General features: G+C 56.8%; 2 protein-coding genes and 1 long non-coding RNA gene across 6 annotated transcripts in view; 2 read left to right on the top strand and 1 right to left on the bottom strand.

The window, feature by feature from the left end:
* CRKL (CRK like proto-oncogene, adaptor protein) overlaps nt 1-4,407 on the top strand; it is a 37,411-nt gene extending 33,004 nt beyond the window's left edge. The window contains exon 3 of the mRNA XM_041728891.1: nt 739-4,407. Coding sequence (XP_041584825.1) covers nt 739-873 — 135 coding nt within the window. The 3' untranslated portion in view covers nt 874-4,407. The remainder of the gene's footprint in view (nt 1-738) is intronic.
* LOC121475543 lies at nt 4,367-6,400 on the bottom strand. The gene is made up of 3 exons (XR_005983775.1): nt 6,309-6,400; nt 4,846-4,912; nt 4,367-4,507 (listed from the first exon to the last, which is right to left on the bottom strand). It is a non-coding gene; the product is annotated as an uncharacterized LOC121475543 (long non-coding RNA).
* AIFM3 (apoptosis inducing factor mitochondria associated 3) lies at nt 5,748-25,523 on the top strand. Of its 4 annotated transcripts, none has more exons than XM_041728887.1 (21): nt 5,748-6,057; nt 13,459-13,632; nt 17,854-18,067; nt 18,327-18,436; nt 18,624-18,733; nt 18,820-18,864; nt 19,090-19,186; nt 19,263-19,375; nt 19,663-19,749; nt 20,166-20,257; nt 20,368-20,498; nt 20,606-20,721; nt 20,815-20,886; nt 20,972-21,035; nt 21,579-21,655; nt 21,757-21,874; nt 23,099-23,197; nt 23,541-23,616; nt 24,151-24,255; nt 24,909-24,929; nt 25,157-25,523. In XM_041728887.1, the coding sequence occupies exons 1-21, from the start codon at nt 5,904-5,906 to the stop codon at nt 25,194-25,196; spliced, it is 2,115 nt and encodes a 704-aa protein (XP_041584821.1). In that variant the 5' UTR covers nt 5,748-5,903; the 3' UTR covers nt 25,197-25,523. The 4 variants fall into 4 exon arrangements, with proteins under 4 accessions (XP_041584821.1, XP_041584822.1, XP_041584823.1 ...); XM_041728889.1 differs by lacking the exon at nt 5,748-6,057 and adding an exon at nt 11,054-11,113; XM_041728890.1 differs by lacking the exon at nt 5,748-6,057 and adding an exon at nt 12,897-12,957.
* The last annotated feature ends 755 nt before the right edge of the window (nt 25,524-26,278 follow it).

The following is a 26,278-nucleotide window of genomic DNA, read 5'->3' as shown; positions in this document are numbered from 1 at the left end:
CCCAGAGTTGGGCTTCCTTTCCCTGTGATGGCCCCACAGAGGGGCAGGCAATGGACAAATCAGGGAGACATTATTGCTGCCTGGGGCAGGAGAGGGGAGTGGCTTGGTAACTGAGGTCTTGTTGGTGACAGCATTTCCACCCCATGTAAATTAGGGTGGAGATAGATTTTTTTTTAATACCCTTTTTTTGTGTGATTTCACTTAAACCATCCTGAGAGAGTAGTTAAGTGTTCATTTCTTTCCTGTTGGGAGTTAATAACTGACATAGGGAGAAAAAAGGTTGCTTTTGTGCTCAGAAGGTCCTTCACTTAATACACATTCTCACCAGCTGAGGAGGACAGCACGCTTATGGTAGCACCTTGTGTCTTTGTTTTTGTTTTTTCTTTTTTAAGATTTGTATTTCTTCATTAGAGACACAGAGAGAAAGAGGCAGAGACAGAAGCAGAGGGAGAAGCAGGCTCCCTGTGGGGAGCCTGATGCCGAACTCGATCCCAGGACCCCAGGATCACAGTCTGAGCTGATGGCAGATTCTCAACCACTGGCCACCCAGGTCCCCCCACATTGTGTCTTTGGCACTGCTTGATTTTAGGTTTTATGCACATACACACACACACCCCCCAAGAAAAAACTTTAAAAATTCTATAGGTTCCTTTGGATAGAACAGTGTGTATGGGTTAAACTTTTTTTTTTAGTTTGCAGAGAAAATGCTGACTGTGTCTTCTTTCTCCATCCTTACAGGTTGGTGACATTGTGAAAGTCACAAGGATGAATATAAATGGCCAATGGGAAGGCGAAGTGAATGGGCGCAAAGGGCTTTTCCCCTTTACGCATGTCAAAATCATTGACCCTCAAAACCCTGATGAAAACGAGTGATTGCTGTTGCCTGTTTCCTGCTGCTTCCTTGTTCTGCCTGTCATAGTCTCCTTTGAAGTGGGAAAGCATTCTCTCTCATAGGCAATTACACTGCATTGCCGATGTCCAGCTTTCTGCAGAGTGGCGGTCTCTCATACACATTTGGAATGCACAGTGGCTGCCTCGGCATTTGTATCATAGTCGTATTGTCAAAGAGTAGCAGATATTAGAGTTCTTTTGGATCATAAACTGGATATACTGGTGGAAGCACACAAGTGGAGAGAAGTTGATGAGGAAAGGGTCGGTCTTCTCGTCACTGCCCTGTTTGTACTTGTGACTGATTCTGTCATGTTCATCAGATGGAGCTTGAGGCCATGGTGAGACATTGCACGTTGCTGTTCCACAAAGCAATGGTTCAGTCACCGTTTTGCTTTTCCTTTGAAGAACAGAGCAAATGAACCTTAAAGAAGAGGGAATTCTGTCCTAAACTCCCCAAATCTGGCTCTTCTTTTTTCCTTTCGTTTGGTTTTGGAAGACTTAATTAGACTTGTGTGTTCTGAACAGGTTTTTAAGTAGCAGGTTGGATTTTTGTGATATTGTAAGGAATGACACGTGCCTCTGAGCTTCCCAAACTGAAGCTGCTGTAACTAAAGGAATATGGAAAAACAAAACAAAACAAAACACAACCCTGAAGCAGAGGCCTTTATTGTCTTGGCTGCCAGTTGTACCTGTTTTGCCATGTAGTAAACAACCCACAAAAGTCAGTTGTAATGTGCCAAGCTTGTGTGCCTGGCTCCTTGGATTACATTTTCCCCAAAAGCACCAGAGTAGGGGGTGATTTGGGGAAGGCTTTGCTTACTTTGTCAGTGATGACAGGAACGATGGGGGAAAGCACTTGGCTAGTTTTCTGTCCAGTGTTTCAGTGAATACACCCCTTTAAGGTATAGGAATTAAATTTCTTTAAAAAGTGAGGTTGTTCATAGAATCATTGACTTCATTAATGAATCTTTAAATTCTACTCACTGAGGCTCACTCCTCGCTGCTGCAGGCCAAGCTCACAAAGCTGCCAGAGAAAGATGGTGCTGCTAATACTGGTTCCCCAGTCTCTGTGTCTGAGACGCTCCCAGGCAAAGAAAGTTCAAGTTCTGGAAATTGGTTAATGCATCTGATGTCTAAGATTTTAGTGACTTGGGAGAACCATTAGCGATTTAGCAATTTGATGTAAACATTTCCTTGTTAGCTAAAAGAGGGCTGTTCATACAAAGCCAGCTTGGTACAAAGGTGTGGCTGATTCATTGTCTGGTGTACATAGCAGACTAGGATTCTGGAACCTTCATGCAGTTCAGTCTGCTCTCCCTTCTGGAAACTGATGAAGACATGCCTCAGCTCAGAATGAATAGAGCAGACCTGGAAATGTAGCAGCCACCTACTGAGTGAGTGACTGCATCATTTGCTGAGCGGCTGCTATAGCCCTGGCCCTGTCTCCTAAGGGTCTTAGGTTTTGAATTATAGCAGTATATGTATATATTCTGGTGACAGAACCAGCAAAGCAGCCATTTTTTCAATCTCCCCTTAAATCAGTATTCCATTAGGTAGATAACTGCCATATTAAAGAATCTTGGAAGTGTTCCCATGACAAAGTTAATAATGATCAATTGGAAAAAAATATTACTGTGGCTACCTGTCTGGTTTTCCTGATAAAAATGCAGTCTGCTCTCCCTAATCAGTGAGCACTGTGGCCACGTCTTGCTCTGAAGGTGCCTGTCCATTGTAGTTGCCTCTTATTCTGAGTTTAGCCCTCCCCCCCCCCCCAGCTCCCACAGTAAGTGGCACACATGTGGCAGCAGTTCCCTCTACCTGCGTGGACGCAGTGTTCACCTTGCAGCCAGTGGCCCGGTACTAAAGGGGTTGTCCCACAGAAGGTGGAGTATGTGCTATGTGCCTTGTTCAGAGAGGGCACAAACCTTACAGCTTTCTTAAACCAAGTTTAGCTGAGGGGCTTAGCACCTTTCGGTGACAGTAGTTGGTTCGGAGTACTCAGGAAGTATGTGGGCATTTTGGAAAGCAAGACTTCCCTTCAGCCATGTCTGCTGACCCATAACAAGACCCACCTCATGTGGAGCACTTCAGAATCAGAACACCCCACAAACCTACTTTGGCTTCATAATAAGTCTGCTTGTCACTTCAACCTACGTACATGTCTCCAAGGCTGCCCAGGAGACTGAGAGCCTGAAATAAGGTGAGTCTTGAGTTCTGAACTCTCCAGATATGTGCCAAAAGTGTAGTACCTTTTTGACTTAGGACCTTATTAGTTTTTTTTTATCAGGCAGGGAATTTCTCTTCATCACACTAAATAGACAAAAAACAGCACTCACCTCAGCTTCGTGCTTGGGTTCCCCACTGATTGGGGAAAACTTCCTGTTTCAGAAAGCGATGCTTTTCTTCCAGAGGAGCTGCCTTCCCTCCGTGGTTGTTCTCCTTTTAGGATTGTTCATTATTGCTACTTGCTCTGCTCTACTGTGTGTCACTTAAGAAAATATTTGGATGTTAAATTAACTCACTTGGGAACTGAACAAATTACGAACTAAAGGGCATTGACAGTTTGACTCAAAACTTATTTATCCTGAAAAGGACCTCCAACACAGGAGTCCTCCTTGTCATTTCTTTGTGGTGTGGTACCACCTGATGGCATGGTTAAAGAGGAGCACGTGTCGACAAGCTGCCATTTGACAACTTTGATCACCCATACAAGACACCACCTGTGCTCATGGTTGGAAAACTGAAAGGGGGGAAGGACAGCTGCTCCCCTCCTTGGAGCTCAAGGATCCTTGGCTCCGTGCTTTCTTTTACAGCTGTTTACAGACAAGACAGGCCAAGGCAGACGGCCACTGCTCTTGTAATGTTTGCTCAGAGGAATATGACCATTTTATTTTTGAAAAGGGATGATGTGTTTTTGTGCCAGGTGTTTATAATTTAATCCTTTAATATTATGTTCATTAACCTCTTAAAATGAGTGACTTTTCGATTGTTTTAACACAGTACCTAAGACTAATGCTTTCTGTGGACACCACTGAGCTCTGCCTCAAACTCCACCCTCTGGGACCAGAGACCTCTGTCCCTGGTTAACTGCTATCAGTGTGGAAACTGAGCTGGTTGTATATTCTAAAGGAGTAGAAGGACAGTTCCCTGAGACAGGGTCGTTGTCTCTGCAGGAGGAACAGTGGCCTTGCTTCTAGACGGTCTTCACTGTGTGTTTTAAAATGACAACAACAACACAAAACTTTTGACCTGTAACTTAAAGATCATAAACTTCAGGCAATAATATTTTCTGTGTAAGCTTTTAAAATTATTTTTGGGGATCATAGCTTGTTTTATTTTGTGCTATAAAATTAACAGTATTAAATGACTTATATTCTTAGAACATCGAGTGTCTTTTCTTAACAGATTAGTGCCTTTTTATTTTTGTATTCATTTTACGTTACTGGTCCCGGCATCAGAACCCTTGTTTCCATGGCCTGTTTGTACATTGTCTCAATAAAACTTGCATCAGCCGGTGGTGGCAGCGGCGGCTTTGGTGTTTCGGTGTCTCCTCAGTGCTGCCTGCAGGCTCTCAGCCCACATCAGCCTCCCAAGCAATTAAGCACCTGGTGGATGCCTGTGAAACACAGAAATAACCAGTGCTTCTCCAGGGATGCCTCTTGCAGCCCACCCCTGTCCTTGCTGACTGAAAAAAAAGTCTTGCATTGGCCCTTCCCCACCCTCAGCCCCCCACCCCCACCCAAAAGAGAAGCAGCTGGTGTTGTGTTCCCCTTTGGAAGATGAAACAGTAGTTGCCACACTTTGTCACCAAGGAAAACTTGGATGTTTTCCCTTCTAGGCACCTGTATCTGAAGGCTTCTGTTAAATATTTGTTCACAAGCTACCCAGCATTCAGTGGTTTCAAGTAAAAGTCCTAGAAAACAAGCAGCCTCATCCCAAGTTAGGGCATGATACCTGCTTAACTTTTTATATTCTTTTCTCTTCCCATCTGTATATAGCCTTCCTGATGAACTCCAGGGACCTGCAGGTAGACAGTTGAGGGGCAGAGCACACCACAGTGATTTTCTTGACATCCCCCTCAGCCAGAGCCCCATTCCTCCAGGTATTTCTGTGCCTATTGAGAGGTCCACATTTCCTTGTAGTAAAACCTCCGGAAATTAGTTTCAGGAAGTGATTCCAATCCATATTTATATAGAACTATGCTGCAAAAATGTACTCCCTGGCTCCTACATTCAGGATTGTGCAAAATTTGAAAGAAAAGTTTGTCTTAAGTGGAAATACCAAACTGTTAAATGTTTCTGAAAGAAACACCCTAAAGACGGACCCCTTTGAATACTTTCAGGTTGAAAAGGTGTATTTTGATCAGCAGTACTGGGCTGGGTTCCTCTGTGGCAGGGAAACCCTTGGAAATGGGGCCAGGTGTGGGGGGCTGCTCAATGTTGTATAGTCTCCCTCTGCTAAGCTAGGCTCAGTGCGGGCCCACAGAGGCCATTGCCCAGATCTTGAAACCTCATTCCACAGCAAAACCCGGGACATTGCTGGGTTTTGCATATAGTCTCTTCCCTGGTCCGTGTTCTGGGAGGCCCTTCTAACTTGCCTAGTCATGGATCCTCTCTCCCAGCCCCCTGTAAAGACCTGACCCTGCCCTTGGAGTCTGTGCGTACACCCTGGTTCCCTGAGCTGGAGCACAGAGGGGACCCCTGCCCTGCCCTGCCCTGCCCTGCCCTGCCCTGGAAGGCTCCTGGCACGAAGATAATTTGTGACAATGAACCCCGACAGGTTCAGGAAGGCTTCCTGGCTGCCTGGGGGAGGGGAACTAAATGTAATCCAGGCCTAGGGAGCAGCTCAGGGCTGGAGCATTCCCTGGCTTTGTCTTGGCCCGAGATGCCTTGCTGACTTGAGACCTCGAGTGACCTGCCCTTCCTGGTCCCTCTGATTTCATCAACACCGTTGGCCCTCCACCTTCGCTGCACAGTGGAGACCTTGGGGATCCCATCCCAGGTTCTGATTTCATGGATTTGGACGCTGGATTTTTTTTTTTTTTAAGTTCTCCGGAGTTTTCTGTTATGCAGCCAAGTTGGAGAACTTTTGCCAATGAACTCCCTCCTGAGCTCTCGGAAGCCCTGGGCCAAGGAGCTGTGGCCTATCCACTGATGCCTGTCATAGGTGAGCGAGGCTTGAGTCCGCCCGGGAGCGCGGACCGGAGCCAGTGGGAGGACTACCCTTCTGGGAGCACTCCCTGCCCCTCCTTTATGGAGAAGGCCCTAGGGTGGAGGGCCCCCGGCGCCACACACCTGGTACTTGGAGGCATCCTGGGCGCCAGGCCAAGGGCCGCCTCACCTAGACCCCCGTTCCACCACCTCGCGGGCCGGTTCTGGGGACCACTACTACCGCCAGGTCCACCAGACCCCTAATACCTGGCTCCAGCACTCCCCACGCCCCGCCGCAGCCGTCGGTCCCGGGACAGGCGGGGACAGTCACGCGGGGAGGGATGCCGAGAGGGATGACCCTGCGCGGGGTGAAGGAGGAGGACGTAAACTCCGGGGACCCGGGAGCTTCCCCGCCGCACCCCCCCACTCCCTCAGGTCCCAGAAAGGACTTGCCCCTTCCCGGACGTTGTCCAGAGTGCGTGGTTCCCGGGGGACCCCCTGCGGTCCGCGGGGTCGGGGCGCTGGCCGGGGCTTCCCGGCGGCGGGGCCGAGGGCCGGGTGGGGTGGCCGGCATGGGGCCCGGCGGCCGTCAGCGCGGCCCCTGTCCGGACGGTTCCCGGGCCTCCTGGGCTCCCCGCCCTGAAGGACCTGTGCCCGGGAGGCTCCCGGGGGCGGGGCCGGAGCGCCTTAGCCCCGCCCTCGCTGGCGTGGGGGCGGGCCCTGGTGGAGGGGCGGGCGGGGGCGGGGCTAAGGCGGAGCCCTGGGAGGACGGCCCGCTCCCGCCCGCCGCGGAGAGCCGGGCGGAACCTGCCCTGAGGCTGAGCAGTCTGAGGAAGTGGCTCCGGAAGGGGAAGGGGGTTAGGCCCTCGGAATGGGCGCCAGGAGCTGCCCAGCAGCCAGGTTCTGGAGGGAGGGAGGGAGGGAGGGAGGGAGTGATCTATCGTGGGCCGCCACCACGAGGAGAGACCTGGGCAAGGGCTGCACCAGATCCAGTGAGCACCCCAGCTTCCCAAAACAGCTCCGAGGAGTTTGGAAAATTCCACTTTGGCATCAAGGTTGGAGGAAAAACATCCATAGGATGCAGCATTCAAAAGACGGGCATCTGATGAACCGTGCCCTCCACTGTCCATTCCACTCTCCAGCAGCTCCCTGTTTCCAGTTTATGATATATATTTTATAATATATTAATATAATTCTATATATCCACAGTTATTCTATAACATACAAGCAAATACCTCTGTAAATATCCTTTCTAAATATTTTCTCTGCACAAGGTAGCATAGATACTGTTCTGCAGCTCACTTTATTTCCCCAATCTGTTTTAAAGATTTTTGTGAATCTGCATATTGAGTCTCTGTTCTTTTTCATCACTGTATCGTACTCCATGATATGGATGGACTGCCACTCTCAATAGTCCGCTATTGATGGACATGGAGGTCCTTTGCAAGGGGGTCAGATGCATTAAAATGTGCCGCTCCAATTGCCAGATCAAAGACTCTGGGCATTTGTAATTTTGAGAAGTGTTGCCAAATTGCCCTAGTAGGGATTACCTTAATTTATACTTCTGTCAGCAATGTATAAGAAAATCTTTTTTTTTTTTTAAGAAAATCTTTATAACATTTTTACAAATTCTCTGTAGACACCTTTTATGGCTGAACAATATTCCTTCACGTGGCTGACGTAGTTTAAGCTAGCACATTTGTCTTTGAGGTGTGTGGAGCTTGTTGCCAATCTTCTGATGATAGAAAATCCTCAGGTCTAAGTAAGGGCTGCAGAGGCATGGCCCACCTTCCAGGCCACCAGCTGACTCTGGCGCAGGCTCATCCCAGGTGTCTGCTGACCTCCCGGCCTCTGTGCCCTGTTCCACTCCAGTGCCAGCCCTAGTTACTGCTATGGTTTTTGGTTTAGTTTTGTTTTTTTACTAAAAAACATGTGACCAAAATCTCTCACCCAACTCCTCTTTGGGCTCACAAAATACCTCCCTGCACAGAACTCAGCACTCAAGCCAGACTGGAATTTGCCATCTTCCCTCCTTGCCTATGCTGGGACAGTCCTTCTGCTTGGATGCCCTTCTTCTCTCTAGTGAACTCCTAAGGACCTGTCTGTCCTGGGTCCTTGCCACCTCCTAGAAAAGCCCTTCTGAACTTTCCCTCCTTCTGTAAGGACTGGAATTAGGACTGGTTACTCCGCAGCCTGGGAACAGGTCAGTTTGGGGAGTACCAAGGGGGGCTGAAGAGGTCAGTAGGAGCTGGAGCCGGCCTCCACAGAGGGTGCTAATAAGTACACCGTGTTCAGCCTGTGTAAACCAAAGCAGGCTAGGGGGAGGCTGGGGTGCAGGAGCCAGAGGAAGTCAGGAATGAGTCTGGGGTGTGCAGTTTAGCCCAGGCTTCCCAACCTGGAGATTCCCCACCTTCTGCTTCCCTATGCCTGAGTCACAGCGAGTCTCTGGGCACAGTTGGCCTCAGCTCAGGCGTTGACTGTGCTGTATCAGCCCCCTAATATTTCCTGGGAATCAGTTAGTAAATCTGAGGTCTCCGGATCTGGAAATCCACTTAAATCTATCAGAGAAGAGGGCACTCCTGTCTCAGCAGCCACCGCCCCCGGGATCTCAAAGCTCAGGGAGGCCCTGCTGGCCCTCAGAGTGGCCTCCAGGGTGCGCCAGTGTCAATCCCAAGGTTAAGCATCGAGGCTGTCTCTCAGTCGGAAGAATCCTGCACCCTGGCTTCCAGGCCCTAGGCTGAGGGGAATGGGGAAGAGGAAAACTGACAGGAGGGGTTGGACGGAAGGAAAACAGAGACAGGCTTGGGCAGGGGTCACACACACACACACACACACACACTTCTCAAACCCTGGCAACCCCCACCCTTCAGGGTGTCTACTGGCTGTAGGGGTCACCTCACTACATCTCAACCTGCAGCTCCATTTCCCTCTTTGTGATCATCCCGGTGGGTATTCTCCAAACCAGATGTTACTGCCTTGCCAGAATCATCCTAAGGGCCGGATCAGGACCTCAGACTGCCCAAGGCTCAGAGGCCTCCTGAGTCTCCCTCCATTCCCTTGTCCACCTGCACCACCCCAGGTCTGAGGGCCTCTCTGAGGTGGCACTCCTAGCCTATCTTTGGTGTTGGCTTTTGCTCCCTGATGATCTGATCGTGCAATTTCTGCCGCCCCCTCAGGGCAGCTGGAATCTCCACCCTGATCTCTAGAACCAAGGAGGCCACAGTGGATTTGCCCCACATCAAGGCTGCACTTACCCTGTATTGGGGCATGTCACAGCTTGTTGGCCTCTTCACAGCTCCCACACTGACCTCGTCTCATCTCTGCTACCCCACACTTAGCAGCCCCTGCCCCACATCCTGAGTACCTTCTAGTTCCTGTGGTTCCGCACCTGTCCTGGTGACATGGGAGGAGGGCACTGCAGTTACCCCCACATTTTCCGGGAAGCCTGAGGCACAGGGGCTCACTGACAAACGGGTCCCTCATAGGACGCGAACTCTGCCCTGGAGACTGGGGCCTTGGCCAGCCCTGTCAGGCCTCGCCCCTCCCACTGCTACCCCTCCACCTGTAAGCCCAGCACAGCCTAGCCAGCTTGCCAGGATTCAAAGTCTCTGCTCTCACTCACCGACTGGTAGTCTTGGGGAGTCCCTAAACTCTCTAAACCTGTTTCCCCAATTGTAAAATGAAGATGATACACAGGGAAACTTCCTCCTCAGTCTGTTGTAAAGAAAAGGAAGAAATGCACGTGAACACACAGCCATGGCTCTGTCTTCCTGGCTAAGGGGGCTGGAGCTGCAAAAGCAACAAGTGTGTAGAATGGGGGCTGGGTTTTTGGAGGATGAGGACACCAGGCCCAATCCCAATCCACCATCTGCCCATTGATGAGGTCTCTCCTGTGGATTGGCAACAATCACGCTGTGGAAACCACACACGTGGCCTCAGAGGGATGGCTGGAGCAGAGCCACATGTCCCCTCCACGGTCTGGGCCCCACACCCACTCACATAAGGGTGACCCATGCAGGCCCTGGGTGAGACTCAACCTTCTGGACTTCCTCTTCTGTAAAATGAGGGGGTGTTGTGATTGTCCCCCTCATTTTGGGGGTAGGTCTTAAATAAAAGTCTTCCTCTGAAGGTGGATCTGCCTGGTGCAGGTGACTGTTACCCCTGTCACTTTTTGGTCATCCTTACAGGACACCAAGGCCCAGAAAGGGGAGAAGGGGCAAAAAAGCCAACAGAAGGCACCAAACAGGACAGAGTTGGTGGGCTCTGATGTACTTAATGGTAGATGTGACATTGTTTCCCTGGAAAGTGTCATTCATTCATTTCCCACATAGTCACTGGGTCCGTTTGCTGGAGGTACAAGCTCTGCCTGGACACAGTGCAAAGATGGAGACAATCGGGACCCTGAAACACGAGGTAACCAGGAGCGAGTATATCCCACCTGATCAACTCAGTCTAGGAAGACTGGTCAGGGAGGGCTTCCTGGAAGAGGGGACACAACCCCAGGGCGCATCATGATTTATAGGGATCCGGGAAGTTCTCCTGATATGATGACAGATGGGAAAAAGAAAATGTAATAAAATATAATTTAAGATAGACCTTATGAAGTGTGGGGAGAGGGGAGGGAGCCAAGAGACCAAGGAGACTGAGCCCCCAAAGGGAGTCAAGGTACCTACGGAGCAGTCGCTCGCAGGGGATTTGGGGTCTCCTTCTTGGGGAGGCTAGACTCCCACTCCTCACGTCGCTCAGGATTCGAAAGACTTAGGAAAGGAGGAACGGGCTTGGGACCCGGCGCGCCGCCCGGCTTGGCGCCCCTCTCGGGTCCAGGGGATCCCCGGGAAGCCAGACCCCGCTGGGGGCGTCCGCGGCCAGAAGGGCCCCCGCCCCCGCCCGGGCCCGACCCCGACCCGCGCCTACCCGCAGGGACCCGGCGGGGCGGTGCTGGGCGCCGCGGGCTCCCGGCCGCAGTGTCGCCGCAGCGCCAGCCCCGCCCCCGCCCGCTCCTCCCCCCCCGCTCCCCCCCCCGTGGCCGCGGCCCCGAGCGGCTCCAGAGCGGAGGCCCGCGCCGAGCCCAGGTGAGCGCCCGCCCCGGGGACCCCCCGGCCCCCGGTCCTGGGAGACCCCCTCACCCCCGGCCCTCGGCCCCGCCGCCCCGCACCCCGGGCCCCGCGCGATGGGGGCTGGGGTAGGCGGCCGGGGAGGGGGACCAGCGGGGCTGGAGCGTCTCGGCCCCTTCCCCGCTGCCCCCTCCGCGCTCGCCGCGGGGCCCTACTGTGTGCCCGACCCCCTTCCCGGCCGCCCGCGTGGGCGAGGGCTCCGGGCGGCGGGCGGCTGCGGCGAGGTCCTCCCGCAGCGAGGGGATCGCACGTGCAAGGGCCGGGAGAGTGCGCGGGAGGCGGGCGCCGGCCCCGGGGGAGCGGGTGAGGGCGGGCAACCCTCAGACTCCGTTGCCAATCCCAGGGAGGCTGGAGGCCACGGAGGGCCCCGACTGGAGAGCATCCCCCCATTTCTGCCCAGCCTGCACTGGCCTGGGGGGCGGCGCCCAGGGGAACAGGACACAGGCTCCTGGTGGGCACTTAGCCCTTGCGCGTGTTACAACTTCTCAGCACTGGGTAGTGTGTGGGCAAGGTCCAGCACCCCACACAAAATCCTGGGGTGCCTCCTGCTGCTCCACAGGCAAGAACCTTTGCCTGTGGAGCCGCAGGGCTCCAAGCCAGCCTGCACACAGTAGGCCTGGAGGCCTTTCAACCCCCAGCAAATCTTTCCAGACCCCAGGCCCCAGGAGGGTCTAAGACATTTGGGCGTCTGGGGAGAAACAGCCTAGATAGGGACCTGGCAGCGAGCGGAGGTCCCAACTTTTCTGACTCCTGTGGCCCAGCAGGTGAAGCCTGAGACCTGGCAGGAAGGAGGTGGGCAGGGCTGAGCCAGAGGAGAAGCAGGAATCTGGGGAGGGGCCCCCTTGCGCCCAGGGAGGGGCCAGGTGGGGCAGGTGGGAGCCAAGTCTGGTGTGGTGAAGGGGGGAAACGGTAGCGGTATGCCCAAATGGCCTTTGGGTGCCACTGCCCCCTGAACTGTAGTGGGTGGGTCTAGCGTAGGTAAGATCAGATGCCAGGCAGTAGACGATCCCTCCCCACTTTTCCTCCTGTCTTCTTGGTCCCCTTGCTCTCAGGCACCCACTCAAATCCTTTGCTGGGATCTGGGCAAGACCAAAGAGGCCCCAGCCCCACCTCAAGTTAGACTTCAGGAAGAACTTCCAGGGGAAACACAGTGGGACGGACCAGGGGGAGGTCATTTGTAAACAGGGCAGCTACACCTTTGTCCAGATCCTTCCAAAGTCCAGTCTATAAGCTGTATCTTCTGGAAGGCCCACCCTGTGGCCATGAGAACTCTTTGGCTGCAGGGATCTCTTTGCTGACCTGGTGACCTCTCCCCCAGCCCTGTCTCTTGCAGGGTGTTATGGGGGCTTCCTGGGTCCCTGCCCATCTTGAAACTAACCAAGGGGGGTGGGAGGCCGCCTGGTTGCCCCTGCCTGCTGCTTGACCTTGCCAAGCCCTTGGCCTCTCAGTTTCTCCATCTGCTGTTGGTTGTGATCTCAGCACCGCAGCCCGGAGGGCATTTGTGGAGGGGGGGGGCTGTGTCCAGGGTGGGAGCTCATGGCTGCTGGGCATGGGCAGTGTGCCTGGCCTCCCGTTCCCCCAACCCCATCAGGCCTGGGCTGGCCGCCCACTTCTGTTCACCATGGAGCTGGGTTTCCCTGGGGACAGTGGACTGGCCCAGCTGCACCCACCCAGTCTCTCCTGGCCTCACTCACAACTGGGAGGAGGGGTGGAGGCTTGGACTCCTGCCCCCCCTTGCCCTGCCTTCCAGGGCTGGGAAGCCTCCATCCAGGAGGAAGAAGCAGTGGCTGCCCCTGGAGGAGGTGGGTATCCAGGGGCTGCCAGCCAGGGTGGGAGCCAGGGCCCAGAACTAAATGTGACCCCCATTGTAGGAAGGAGAAACCGCAGGATCAGGAGGGCTCTGATCTGCCTGAGGAGACCTAGGGTCCGCCCCCAGGCGTGGTGGCCTCCCTGAAGAATGGAGGATCCCAGGGCTCCTAGGCTGCTGGATTTCCAGTGGGCTCCCGAAATCAGGATTTACCCAACAAGGCAGCTGTGGCGCTGGACCTGAAAGAGACGCTGAGATCTGAGCAGAGGGCCCCGTTGGGGGTGCAGCCCCCAAGGCAAAGATGGGAGGGGAGAGTGAGGGTAGCCAGACGAGCCTGGAGGGCCTCCAAAGGGAGGTACCTGCCAGGGTCCCCTACATATGCAGTGTTTCCCAGCTCAAATGCACACATCTTCTGGAAGCCCCCCCGCCCCGTGTCTCTCCCCACAACCCCCATCAAAGCCCTGGTCCCTACAGATGCCCCTTGTCTCCCCTGCAGGTCCTGGAGGCAGCTCCAGCAGGAATGGCAGCTCCAGCATCTCTAAGGGCCATGGGGAGTCCAGCCCCACCCGGGGCACCCTAGGCCTCCCACAGCCTTCCATCTGCGTACCTGCCCCCCCATTGATCTGTGGGCCACTCGCCATGGGTGGGTGCTTCTCCAAGCCCAAGCCAGGTACCTCCTCCCTTCACGCCTCATTCTTCCTCCTCCCTGCCCCCTCCCTGCCCCCTCCCTCCTCCTCCCTCCTCCTCCCTCCTCCCTCCCTTCTCCAGCCATCTTCCTCCTCCCCTTCCCCCCTCCGCCTCCGAAGTAGGTCAGGCTGGGCAGCAGCCTGCTCTGAATATTAATTCCCTGCAGGCAGGAGGGGGTGGGGGCCTGGAGCCTTCTCTTGGCTCCCGTCCAGTGGGTCCCCCTCTTTATTTGGGGCTTTGGGGGCTTCTGGTGGGAATAGCAGCTGAACCTTTCTGGGAAGGTAGAAGTAGGGTTCTTCATGCTTCAGAGTAGGGGCAGCCAAGAGGGACTTCCAGGATACCCTCAGCCACCGTGTGACCCGGGGCATGCAAGTTACCTCTTTGAGCCTCAGTTTCCCTCTCTACAAAATGAGCCTGACCTCTTCTCAAAGTCGCCATGAGGGTGGAATAGACAGGTCAGAACCCTCTCCACCTCTTCTGATGCCCTGTGTGACCTGGGGCCAAGTTTCCCCATCTGTGCAGGAAATCCTGCCCTGCCTGGCCCAAGGGGTTCCAGCCCAAGGTGGGGCCTCCTGGGCGCTGAGGGAGGGCCTGGGTCTGCACTCCATGGAGACTTCTGTCTGTTGGGCTCTCTCTCCTGCCCCCCGACTTGCCCTCTTCTCTCTTCACAACACTCAGGAAACCAAAAGAACAGAGGCCTGTCACAGATGAAGACATGGAGGCCCAGTCAGTGCCCCCGCCCGCCTGCCACCTAGGCCACCCTGCCCCGGCCAGCTCCCCTTACCTGATACCCATCGGCTCCATTACCTTGGAACACACTAGCCTTTTCTCCTTTTCCTGGGTCTGAGGGAGAACCTGGGGGCAAGAGGAGACCTTTGACACCCTGCCAGGCAGAGGGGAACCCCCTGCACCTGCCTCAGGAGCCAGCTGCCCCTCCTCCCATGCCCATGCTCTGGGTGCCCAGCCCCGGGCCCGATCCCACCACCCTTCCTGGCTCCGCATATGACTTGGGCAAATGAAGCCTTCCCCCTATCAGGAGTGGGCAAGAAAATGCTAGCTGGTCTGGCAGGAGGCCAAAAGCAGAGGAGACCACCGGCAGCTTCCTTTAAAGGATCTCAGCAGCCTGGCCTGCCTGAGAACTCTGGCCCCCCGCTCCCGGGTCGGGAGCCGGCAGGTCTCACCACCTCAGAGGCAGCAGTAAGAACTTGCTGTCGAGCCCAAATCTAGCCCTACCCCTTCCTGGCTGTGTGACCTTGGGCAGGTGACTTCACGTCTCTGAGCCTCTGTGTTCTCATGGATAAATTTGCCCCCACCCCCACCCCTGCAGACTGTCATGCTTAGCACCACACCTGGCACACAGGAAGGAGGCATGTGCAGAAAGTTATCACTTCTTTTTGGGAGGTAGACTCTGCTTTCAAGATCCCCTGTGGGGCTGTGGCAGGGGGGCAGGAGCTTAGGCCCCAGGCACCCATGCTGGACAGGTCAATGGTGAGGCTCAGGGAATTTCAGGGTGTATGAGTGAGCATTTGGGCCATAAAAGTTCAGTTGGGGTCAGGAGGGGCTGCAGGGAGACCAGAGCAAGCCGAAGGTCTTTGTGCAAATTCTTTACCTTCGATCTTGCTTGACTGGCTTGGAGCACATCAGCACATTTTCTGAGCTTGCTCACTCTACTCCCTGTGTTGCATGGGCTCTGTGTTCGTGATAAGAAGTGTGTGCGCCAGACCCTTGCTAAGCTCAGAACTAGGAAGCAGTGCAGCTCTTCTGGCATCTAGTCACTTGCCTTTTATTAGAGCACAAGTGCTTCTTAAAGGCTTTCCCTTTTTGCCATGGCTGCCAGGAGGCTCAGAGCTAACCAGTAAAATGCTACTACCCAACTTCATCTGTTCAGCTTCTAATCTAAGTTACATATCTTAAATCCTTCAGCATTCACTATCACCAAAGGGGTAGGCACTGTTCTCTCTGTTTTATAATGAAGGCATCTGAGGTCCCAAGGGGATAAGGCAGGGGCCCATGGTCACATGGACTCCTGGGAATCATGAAGCTAGGGTCCGATCTGGCTCTGTGGGTGAGCAGAGACCCCCTCCCCATCCACCTTTCCACTATTGCCTCTGACTTAATGGCTTCCCGTTAGACTGCATCAGCGAGCTCCTTGGAGCCTTCTGGAAGGAGGTGGAAGATGCAAACAGTCTGGCTTGGCTGTTATCTGGGCCCCTGCCAGGCTGTTCCTGTGAGCTTCCTCTCTACAGTTCTCATAGCTGGTGTCAGCTGAGTTGGGAGTATTTTCCTTTTTAATTCTTCTCAAAACATTCTAACACCATTACATAAAGTATGGAAAGTGGAGGCAAAGAGGCCCCCCCTCCCTTACCCTCCCCCCACCTGACACAACAGCTTTAGCACTGTGGTGGTGTGCTCTGGGGCCCTTCCTGCCCAGTTGGAATCCTGGAGCAGACCTTTACCCCTGCCCCCTGCCGTGCCCGGGTCAGGCTAAGGGCTGGGACTTGATGCTAAGGGGGTGCGGGCCTGCCTTCCTGGGCTCCGGGCCAGGCCAGGGTGGGAGATTAGCCCAGCACGAGATGAGGCACATGCAGAGAATGGGCAGCCAGCGGAGACAGCACCTGAGCTGTCCAGGTGGATGGGCAGGGGTGACTTGGGGCCAGGAAGGGTGGCCATTCAGGGCGAGGGAACTGCATAGGCAAAGGCCCAGAGGTGTGATTCCGTGTCCTCTGTTTCTGGAGTGTCAGGTCTGGGGTGGAGGTGAGATGGGGAGAGGCCTGGAGGCTCTGGTGCCTTGGGAGTGGGGAGAGGCACCTCCTGCTTCCTCATCGGGCCCCTGCTGTGCCAAGGGCTTAGCTTCCATCACTCAGCCCAGGAGGCCAGATTATCGCTGCTAAAAATTCTGTTTATTGTTCCCTTCTAATTAGAAAAATACCCCAGGCACATTGTAGGGAATTTAGAAAATGCAGAAAAGAAGAAAGACGAAAATGACAGTCTTTAGCTCACTGGCAGCTAGAGTAGGCCCCATGAGCACTCTGGGGAAGTACCTTCTGTGTGAGCGCCCCATGCACCCTCTGCACCAACCCTTTTGGGTGCGGTTCACACCCAAGGCACACCCCTGCACATGAAAACACTGAAAAACCAGGGCTTGGCAAATCATGGATTCTTAAATTGGTGAACAGAGCTGTTTTAAGAAGTTGAAAATATATTATGTACATTTTTTCTTTTTATTTTTAAGTATTTTATTTATTTATTCATGAGAGACACAGAGAGAGGCAGAGATATAGGCAGAGAGAGAAGCAGGTTCCATGTGGGGAGCCCAACGTGGGACTCGATCCTGGGACTCCAGGATCACGGCCTGAGCTGAAGGCAGACGCTTAACCGCTGAACCACTCAGGAGTCCCATTTTTTCTCCCCTTTTTTATTTTTATTTTTATTTTTATTTTTATTTTTATTTTTTATTTTTTATTTTTTTTTCTCCCCTTTTTTAAATTATAAAATACGAAACAAAACTCAAACCTACGGGAAAGAGAAGAACAAACCCTCTGCCTCTGGTCCCCCAGAGCCACACCCAGGTTCAAACACCCTGCTCTCACCTGAGTCTCTACACCTGCCTTGATCCTTCAGGGATTCCTCCTCCAGGGGGTGCCATGCAGCTGGAGTCAGAGCAGGACTCAGTGCACCAGGGTTCTCTCCTCCACCTTGATTTCTTGGAGAAAAGGCAATTTCAGGGTGAAAGGAGCTCCAATAGTGGCCCCCTCACTAATTTGTTACTGAAAAAGGAAACGTGCAGGCACTAACTCTGGCCAACCCAGCTCCGCCTCCTGCTGCCTCCTCTCTGCTTCATGCTGGTTTGGAGGTTCTTTGCTGATGGTGCAGGTGGCTTTCTGGAAAGGCAGAGGCACGGGAGAGAACTCAAACTCCATGGGATCCTTGGGTGGCTCAGCGGTTGAGCGTCTGCCTTTGGCCCAGGGCGTGATCCTGGAGTCCCGGGATTGAGTTCCGCATCGGGCTCCCAGCGTGGAGCCTGCTTCTCCCTCTGCCTGTGTCTCTGCCTCTCTCTGTGTTTCTCTTGAATCAGTAAATAAAATCTTAAAAAAAAAAAAAAAAAAGCAAAAACCACTCCAAGGAGCCAGTCCAGGGAGCCTGAGGGGTGGGTAGGGAGGTGGGCCGGGCTGGGGGGTCACCGTGCTGTCCCGCCTGCCCACAGTGGAGCTCAAGATCGAGGTGGTGCTGCCCGAGAAGGAGCGGGGCAAGGAGGAGCTGTCGGCCAGCGGGAAGGGCAGCCCCCGGGCCTACCAGGGCAACGGCACGGCCCGCCACTTCCACGCCGAGGAGCGCCTGCCCGCCCCGCACCCCTATCCGGGCCCCCAGGACTGTGTGGAAGCCGCCGTGTGCCACGTCAAGGACCTGGAGAATGGCCAGTGGGTGCTGCACCCCAGGGGAACCGGGGTGGGGGGGCAGGCAATCAGAGGGCCCAAGATGGGAAGGCAAGGTGCAGGCCATGGATGGGGTGGACTGGGAGGCTGGAAGGAGCCTCGCCCGGCTCCTGCAGCCGCCACCGCTGTGGCCTCTCCAGATCCGGGCCTGCTCCCCAGAAAGCCGGACTCTGGGCAGTGGTACCCAGCAGAGGCGGTTGGTGCCTGGGGTCTGGCCTGGAGTCTGAGTGCCGCCCCTTCCCAGGATGCGGGAAGTGGAGCTGGGCTGGGGGAAAGTGCTGCTGGTGAAGGACAACGGGGAGTTCCACGCCCTGGGCCACAAGTGTCCACACTACGGCGCACCCCTGGTGAAAGGTGAGCTGTCCCAGCACACACAGGAGGTGGCGCGGGACCCCCTGTTAGGGTGCTTGGTCCTCCTTGGGCCTCCAGGGCCCCATCTACTAGTGGGGTCTCCTGGGCTGTGGGGAAGAGCCAGCAGCTGCTGGGACACAGGGGAGAGGGACTGTCACTGGTGGTCTCAGCCCAGCACTGCCTCCCCCAGGCGTGCTGTCCCGGGGCCGAGTGCGCTGCCCCTGGCATGGTGCCTGCTTCAACATCGGCACCGGGGACCTGGAGGACTTCCCTGGCCTGGACAGTCTGCACAAATTCCAGGTGGGGCCAGTGAGGAGGGAGCCTGGGGGTGCAGGGAAGGGGACGGGGACCCCAAAACCTGATCCTGAGCAACACTGCCCCTGCAGGTGAAGATTGAGAAGGAGAAGGTGTACGTCCGGGCCAGCAAGCAGGTGAGGGTGTGGCTTGGGGCTCAGGCAAAAGGGAGAAGTGAGGAGAGCTTCTTAGCCTGGGGATCAGCATGTGCAAAGGTCCTCTGGCTGGGGAACAGAGTGAAAGGCTACATGGTGGGGGTGAGGCTGGACTGCAGCAGCAGGACCTGGCCTGCTGGGATGATGGCACAGGGAGGATGTCCAGGACCAGCTTCCAGCTGCCTTCCACTCTCTGGCCACCCCCAGGCCTTGCAGCTACAGCGAAGAACCAAGGTGATGGCCAAATGTATCTCTCCAAGCGCTGGCCACAGCAGCAGCACCAACGTGCTCATTGTAGGCGCAGGTTGGTGGTGGGGTTTTGAGGGGCAGGGTGGGGTGGGAGGAGAGGTGGTCCCTGACCCACCGCACCCTCCCCTCAGGTGCAGCTGGCTTAGTGTGTGCGGAGACACTGCGGCAGGAGGGGTTCTCAGACAGGATCGTCCTATGCACACTGGACCGGCACCTCCCCTATGACAGACCTAAACTCAGCAAGGTGGGAGGAGGGGCAGACGGGGGCCCGGGCTGGGCCCAGGCCCCTAGCCCTCTGGGCACGGTCAGGCCCTCTCAGCATTTTGCTTGTCACCCCTCGGGGGTCCGGCCGGCTGCCCTCTTTGCTCACGCCAGTCCGATCGGTGGTACCCCACAAAGATGTGGGTTTGTTGAACTCTATCCTGCAGCCCCTTTGTGAACAGGGCCCAGCCCCCCTCCCCGCCTCCAGTTCTCTGTTGTAAGATGGAATAATGGCCACTGGCCTTATCTCAAGATAGTTATCTCCTGCAGTCCCTGGACGCCCAGCCTGAGCAGCTGGCCCTGAGGCCCAAGGAGTTCTTCCGAGCCTATGGCATCGAGGTGCTCACCGAGGCCCAGGTATGGGGCCAAGACTAGGAAACAAGCCTGGGGAAGGCTTAGGGGGGACCGCAAATGATGTGAGGCCACCGAAGCCCCTGGAGGTGTGTGTGCGGGGTGACCTGCCCTCTTGGCCCTGCTGTCCGGGAACCTGGGGGTGCTCCCGGCCTGGAAGGCAGCACTGGATCTTCTTCCCGGCAGGATGATGGGCACCTGCAGACATCTGCTCGGGCCGGGGCTGGGGTGGGAGAGCGGAAAGATGGCCTTGAGGGGAAGGTGGTGTCTGAAGTTTAAAGAGGAGAAGCCAGGAGGAAGGATGACCCACGTAGCAGGAACAGCCCCCGTGGAACCTTCTGTTCAGAGGGTCTGGCGGGAGCTGGGTTCAAGTCCACGCCCAGGCCCCCATGCTGCCCAGCGGGGGTGGGGGGGTGTTACAGGTGGTCACAGTGGATGTGAGAAACAAGAAAGTCGTGTTCAAGGATGGCTTCAAGCTGGAGTACAGCAAGCTGCTGCTCGCACCAGGGAGCAGGTGGGACGGTGGCTCCCCTTGTCCCCTGCTGGACACCTGGCAGGGCACTAGCCAGGGGTGGGAGGGCTCGGGGTGCCGGGAGCCCCCCACTGATGCTGGCCGCGTCTCAGCCCCAAGACGCTGAGCTGCAAAGGCAAGGAGGTGGAGAACGTGTTCACCATCCGGACACCCGAAGACGCCAACCGTGTGGTGAGGCTGGCCCGAGGCCGCAACGCGGTGGTCGTGGGAGCTGGCTTCCTGGGTGAGCAGCCGGAGCTGGGGGGCGGCGGTCGGTGGTAGCGGGTCCAGGGCGGGACTGGCCCCGGGAGGTGCGGGGCACCTGCCCACCGCCCCCCACCCCGGCCCCAGGGATGGAGGTGGCCGCCTACCTGACTGAAAAGGCCCACTCCGTGTCCGTGGTGGAGCTGGAGGAGACGCCCTTCAGGAGATTTTTGGGGGAACGTGTGGGTCGTGCCCTCATGAAGGTGAGCCCACCCTGGCGCCCAGCCCCCAGCCCCTCGGAACCCCAGGCCTTGTCTCATCCACGGCCCCCCTGCCTCCCCCCTCCGCCCCGACAGATGTTTGAGAACAACCGGGTTAAGTTCTACATGCAGACAGAGGTGTCGGAGCTGCGGGCCCAGGAGGGAAAGGTGGGCCCTGCTTCCTGCCCTCCTCTCTCCCTGTCCGGAGCTGGGGAGCTGGGCCTGCCTCCTCCTCACCCGCCCCTCCCCACAGCTGAAGGAGGTCGTGCTGAAGAGCAGCAAGGTTGTGCGGGCCGACGTCTGTGTGGTGGGCATTGGTGAGTGGGTGGGCAGGCAGGTGCGAGGAGCGGCCTTGGGCCAGTCCCTTCCCTCCCCAGCCTCGGTCCCCGCCTCTGTAAGAGCGCCACCCCGACGGTACCCCCCTCACAGGGCTACTGGGGAGTGGGGAGCGCACACTTAGCCAGGGCTCGGCCTGGGGGATGCTCCTAGGGAGGGCTGCCCTCCCGGAGACCCCTCCACGGCCTGCCCCCCCCCCCTCCCCGTGGCTGCGGACGCAAACCAGCTTCTAACTGGCCCTGCTCCTGGGGAGGGATGGAGCTGGGAGGTACGGCCTGCCCACCCCCCCAGGGCCTTACCGCGTCTCAGGGGAGGTGATGCTTGAGGCCGGAGGGGAGGCTTGGCAGTGAGGCATGGGGGTCTGCGGGGGTCCGGGTGGAGGGGACAGGCCGTTGGGCGGGGAGCCCGTTGGACAATCGGCCTGAGGCTGGATGGTAGTGAGGGAAGGATATGGGTCATGGAGGACAACGAGGAGGGAGACGGGAGGGGCCAGGGCATGGACTTGGTGGCCCCTGCCCTCTCAGGCGCGGTGCCAGCCACGGGCTTCCTGAGGCAGAGCAGCATCAATCTGGATTCCCGAGGCTTCATCCCTGTCAACAAGGTGGGGCTGGGAGGGGTGAGCAGGGTGCAGGGGTGGGGGGGGCAGCAGGTCCCGCCCAGGCCCCCGTCCCACGCACAGAGCCCTGGGTCCTCTCCCCACAGATGATGCAGACCAACGTTCCAGGCGTGTTTGCAGCCGGCGATGCTGTCACTTTCCCCCTGGCCTGGAGGAACAATCGGAAAGTGAACATCCCACACTGGCAGATGGCTCATGCCCAGGGTATGACCAGCCCGGTGGTAGGATGGGGAAGGGGGAGATGGGGAGCGGTCCCAAGGTCTCAGCTTCTCCCTGCCCCCCCTCCAGTTGTTGGCCTTGGGTCCTGGGTCAGCCTTTCAAGGCTCTGTGGTGGCCTGTCTGACCAGCCTCCTCCAGGTGATGGAGCCAGCTGACCGAGCAAGCCCTGGGGCCCATCCAGAGACATCCTTCCTGTGCCCTCAGGACACCCCATCCAACTAGCCACAGCCTCCCGCCCCATCCTTCCACCAGCCTCTCCATTCCTTTTGTCCTCACCAACCTGTGCAGTCACCCAAGGAAAGAGAAAGGGACGTAGTAGGATATGGGCCGCCTTCCCACTCAGTGTTTCTGTCTCCCTTGAGCCACTCGCTCTGTGAACCGGATGGCTTCACGCAGGCCCCTGGAAGGCAGCCATCTGGGCCTGGAAACTGGGCTCAGTGGGGAGCTGTTGTGCTCTCTGAGGAATCCCCCCACCCCTTAAGTCCCTAAAGCCTCACTTACTATTCATACCGGGTCTGGGTCCCTAAGAGGTAGGTGCCAGCAGGTGGGCTGCCTTCAAGGGGAGGATCCATCACCAGACTCCCCGCACTCCCCTCTCCTCTCTGGCCTCACATTACCTCAGCATCTGCTGCCTGAAATCCCATTTCCGGTATCAGTTCTTGTTCAGGTCCAAGGTCTAACGTTGGTGCTGGTTTTAAGGAACCAAAGGCTGGCCACTCATCAGCCACTATCACTGAGGTTTAACCGAGAGGGTCTAGGGACTCTCAGCACAGCCAACTACGGAGTCCAGCGGGCCTCGTGAACGGGGAAGCCGCCCACGCTGTTCTCTGGGGCCCGGGCCTGGCTGTCCTCTCTGCTTCCCCGGGCACTCGTGCCCGTTCTCCCGCCCTCCTCATACCTGATGTGTCTGATTAGCTGTGTGCACACCTGAAGTGGCGCGCAGCCCCCACAACCCCAGGAAGCCGACCTTCCCCGATCGGGGGCACTTCATTTAGATTCTTAGAGAAGCGACCTGACTGGCTTTGAGCCAGGTGTCCCCTCCGCACCAACCAATCGACAGTGGGCAGCGGGTGATGGTGCATCTTTTGACCTCGGGGTGGGGGGTGCGGGGGTGGCCAGGAGGCGGAGGAGCCCCAGAGAGCCCTTGAGCAGGGAGTGTAGGGGTGGTGCGGGCTAGGGTCGGGGCTCTCACGACCCTGGGTCCCACAGGGCGGGTGGCGGCCCAGAACATGCTGGCGCAGGAGGCGGAGATCAGCACCGTGCCCTACCTGTGGACTGCCATGTTCGGCAAGAGCCTGCGCTACGCGGGTAACCGGGGGCGCCGGCCAGGGGCGGGGCCCAGAGCACTCGGGGGCGGGGCCTCGCCCAGCTGGGGGAGGGGTGGGGCTTGGGGGAGGGGTCCGGGCCGAGAGCACTCGGGGGCGCGGCCTCGCCCAGCGGAGGGAGGGTGGGGCTTGGAGGGGAGGGCGGGGCCATGAGCATCATCGGGGCGGGGCCTCGCCCTGCGGAGGGAGAGCAAGAACTGGTTGGGGGCGGCACTGAGAACCACCTGAAAGGACCGAGGGAGCGGGGCCGGGTGGGGGGCTCGGGAGGACTTAGGAGGGCTCAGGGCGCTGACCCGGGGGAGCCCCATCTCCTGTTCGGCCCCCAGGGTACGGAGAAGGCTTTGACGACGTCATCATCCAGGGGGATCTGGAAGATCTCAAGTTCGTGGCTTTTTACACCAAGTGAGAGCAACTGGGTGGAAGGCGGTGCGGAGCAGCGGGAGCTCGGTCGGGAAGGGGAACTCCTCCCAGAGGAGCCCTGCTCCAGAGGGAGGGGAACTGCCCGATAGGTCCCCGAGTGACCCAGGGAGGCAGCTAGACAGGAGACCCGCCACGGACGAGTGAGGAGGTGAGGTGGGGTAGTAAGGAGTCCAGCAGCCAGGCTTGGAGGCGGGACATTCTATCTTAAGGACAGCTCTTTGAGGTGGGTGTTGTCCACTGGCACTTTTACACTGAGGAAAGTCACACAGGTAGAAGTGATCCCAGGACTGGAGCTCAGCCCTGAACTCCCTAGAGGAGGAAGGCTAGAGCCTCCGTGGGCCTTCTGCAGGATCCCCTTGGTGGGCCAAGCAAAGCAAGGAGGGCTGGGGGCTCAGAAGAGCCCTGTTGTCCTGGGTAAGATCCCTCCCTGGGCCCCAGTGGAAGAGGAGCACATCAGGGTCTCCAAGGAAGGCCACTGCTGGGCAGCCCTCAGGCTCAGGTACTTTGTCCCTGCAGAGGCGATGAGGTGATTGCTGTGGCCAGCATGAATTACGATCCCATCGTGTCCAAGGTGGCTGAGGTGCTGGCTTCCGGCCGGGCCATCCGAAAGCGGGAGGTGGAGTGAGTGTGGGCTTCAGAAGTCTGGTGGGTTGTGGTGGGGAGGTTCCCCCAAGGGACTGGCCCTTGGTTGCCATCCACCCCCATAGCCCTACAGAGCCCTTCCCCTATTCTTGGTCCACATCAGTCTATGGGGCATCAGGACTATGGGGTGGTGTGGGGCAAGGGCTGTGGTTGCAAATGGGCTGGTTATTTGTGCTCTTGTGGGTTAGAAGGACAGGGACAGTGCTGTGCGGAGGGGTCAAAGCCCTTGGTCAAAGCCACTGCTTGGGCAGTCATCTGGCCTGGGACACCCAACTGGACTTGTTTGTGTTGAGCCTGACAGAAGCTGGGGGTGGTAGTGGTGAAGGCAGCTAGTGATGCCTCTGGGGACACCCTGCACAGAGATGTTGGGTAGTTGTTTGGGGCCCGGGGGTGGGGGGACACTGGATGTCAGCCATTACCCTCACCCCAGGATGGTGCCAATGCAAGTCACCCCATGGGCTCAAACTGCCTACAGAGAGGTCCCCTCCCCCTGCCCAGAGACTGGGGAAAGCTTGGAGACCAAGGGACAGGAGTAGGCCTCAGGCTGGAAACAATGGAGAACCAAGAGGGAACATGAATGACATATTCTCTCCCCGGCCTTCTCTGTCTCTCTCCCTCTTGCCTTCGAAAAGGCTGTTTGTGCTGCACAGCAAGTACGTGGTCCTCTGTCCTTCCTGTCAACCATTCTGAGCCTTTCCCACCTCAGCCCAGAGCCTGTACCCCCATGGTCTTCCCCTTTCTGCTAAGTACCCATTCCTGCTGGGCACCAGGGCCTGGCACAGAACAGGCCTCCTGCTGTCCTCGGGGATCACCTGTTCATGGTGCTGAGTGGGTAACCTGCTGTCTTCTACCCTGACTCCTCCTCCCCTCATTCCTGCAGGACCGGCGACATGTCCTGGCTCACAGGGAAAGGATCCTGAGCTCGCATGCAGCAGACTTGGGCAGGCACGCTTGGGCACCAGGGACAGAGGCCAAGCCCTGGGGGCAGGTGCCAACCTCCAATTTCCCAGGATCCCCCAGGGCAGAACCTGAGCCTTCCCAGTGCTTGCCTTCGGTTGCCTGGCTCACCTCTAGAGGCTTCTGCTGCCTCCAGGAGATGCTTACTCCCTGAGGCCTAGCTGCCACTGATGGCTGGCAATCCAGGCAGGACAGGCCTATCCTCTTCTCCCTTTCTTGAGACTGGTCCCCTGCAGGACCCTGCAACATATTAGATATTATCTTAAAAAATTAAAACGCACACATTTGCAGATCTGTGTGACTTCCATTGTAATTGGACAGACACTCATGAGCGAGAAAGCACAAGCACACAGTGCTCAGCGCCACACCAAGGAAGTTTGGTCTCTGAGCACACTCAGAGGAGATAGCAACTGATTCTGTCCCTGGGGTTAGGGAAGGCTTCTCTAAGCACTGACATCCATCAGTGTCTTGGATCTGGATTTTGAAAGAAGGGCACTTCAGGTAGAAGGGACAGCATGTGCCAAGCGTCTGAGATGGGAAGTGCTTCCTCGGGGGTGAGAGGCAGCTCGCTTGGCAGTTTGGGAGCATGTGCCTGCGCTTAGGGCAGTAGGGCCTGGGTCCTAAGACAGAGCCCATGCTTTTCATGGCAGCTAGTTCCCTGAATCCCCACTTTGCAGGGGAAGAAAATGAGGCTCTGCCATTAAGTAGGAAGGAGAATCTAGAGCCTCTCATAGAGCCAAAAGGAATACCGCGGGGGAGACGCGGCAGCCAGAAATGGGGGCGCAGGGCTTCCTCCTAGGTCGCTGCAAGCCCGGAACCCTCCATCCGGGATCCCGGGGGCGGCGGACCGTCAAGGCCAAACCCCACGCAAACAGGGCATGCCGGGAAGTGTGGCCCCTCTCCCGCAGGCGTGGGCTTGGCTGGCGCCGGGGAAGTGCATTCCGGACGGGGCTGGGGACCGGACGCCGCCTTCCCTGGAAAGGGGCAGCGGCCGCGCGTACTGGGCGGGAAATGCTTCCCAGAGGGTCACCCGCTCCCAGCTTCC

The sequence above is a fragment of the Vulpes lagopus genome, chromosome 14 (genome assembly GCF_018345385.1).
Source record: "Vulpes lagopus strain Blue_001 chromosome 14, ASM1834538v1, whole genome shotgun sequence".
Classification (NCBI taxonomy): Eukaryota; Metazoa; Chordata; class Mammalia; order Carnivora; family Canidae; genus Vulpes; species Vulpes lagopus.
Note: the sequence above shows the minus strand (reverse complement) of the source record. Positions and strands in the feature narration are given on the sequence as shown.

What these genes read in the sequence shown, in the direction of transcription:
- AIFM3 (XM_041728887.1), top strand. Translation starts at nt 5,904, where the DNA reads ATGGATTTGGACGCTGGATTTTTTTTTTTTTTAAGTTCTCCGGAGTTT. An exon ending in ACAGTCTGCACAAATTCCAG is followed by an intron (nt 18,734 to 18,819) that starts GTGGGGCCAGTG and finishes CTGCCCCTGCAG; the next exon opens with GTGAAGATTGAGAAGGAGAA. An exon ending in TGGGTCGTGCCCTCATGAAG is followed by an intron (nt 20,722 to 20,814) that starts GTGAGCCCACCC and finishes CCGCCCCGACAG; the next exon opens with ATGTTTGAGAACAACCGGGT.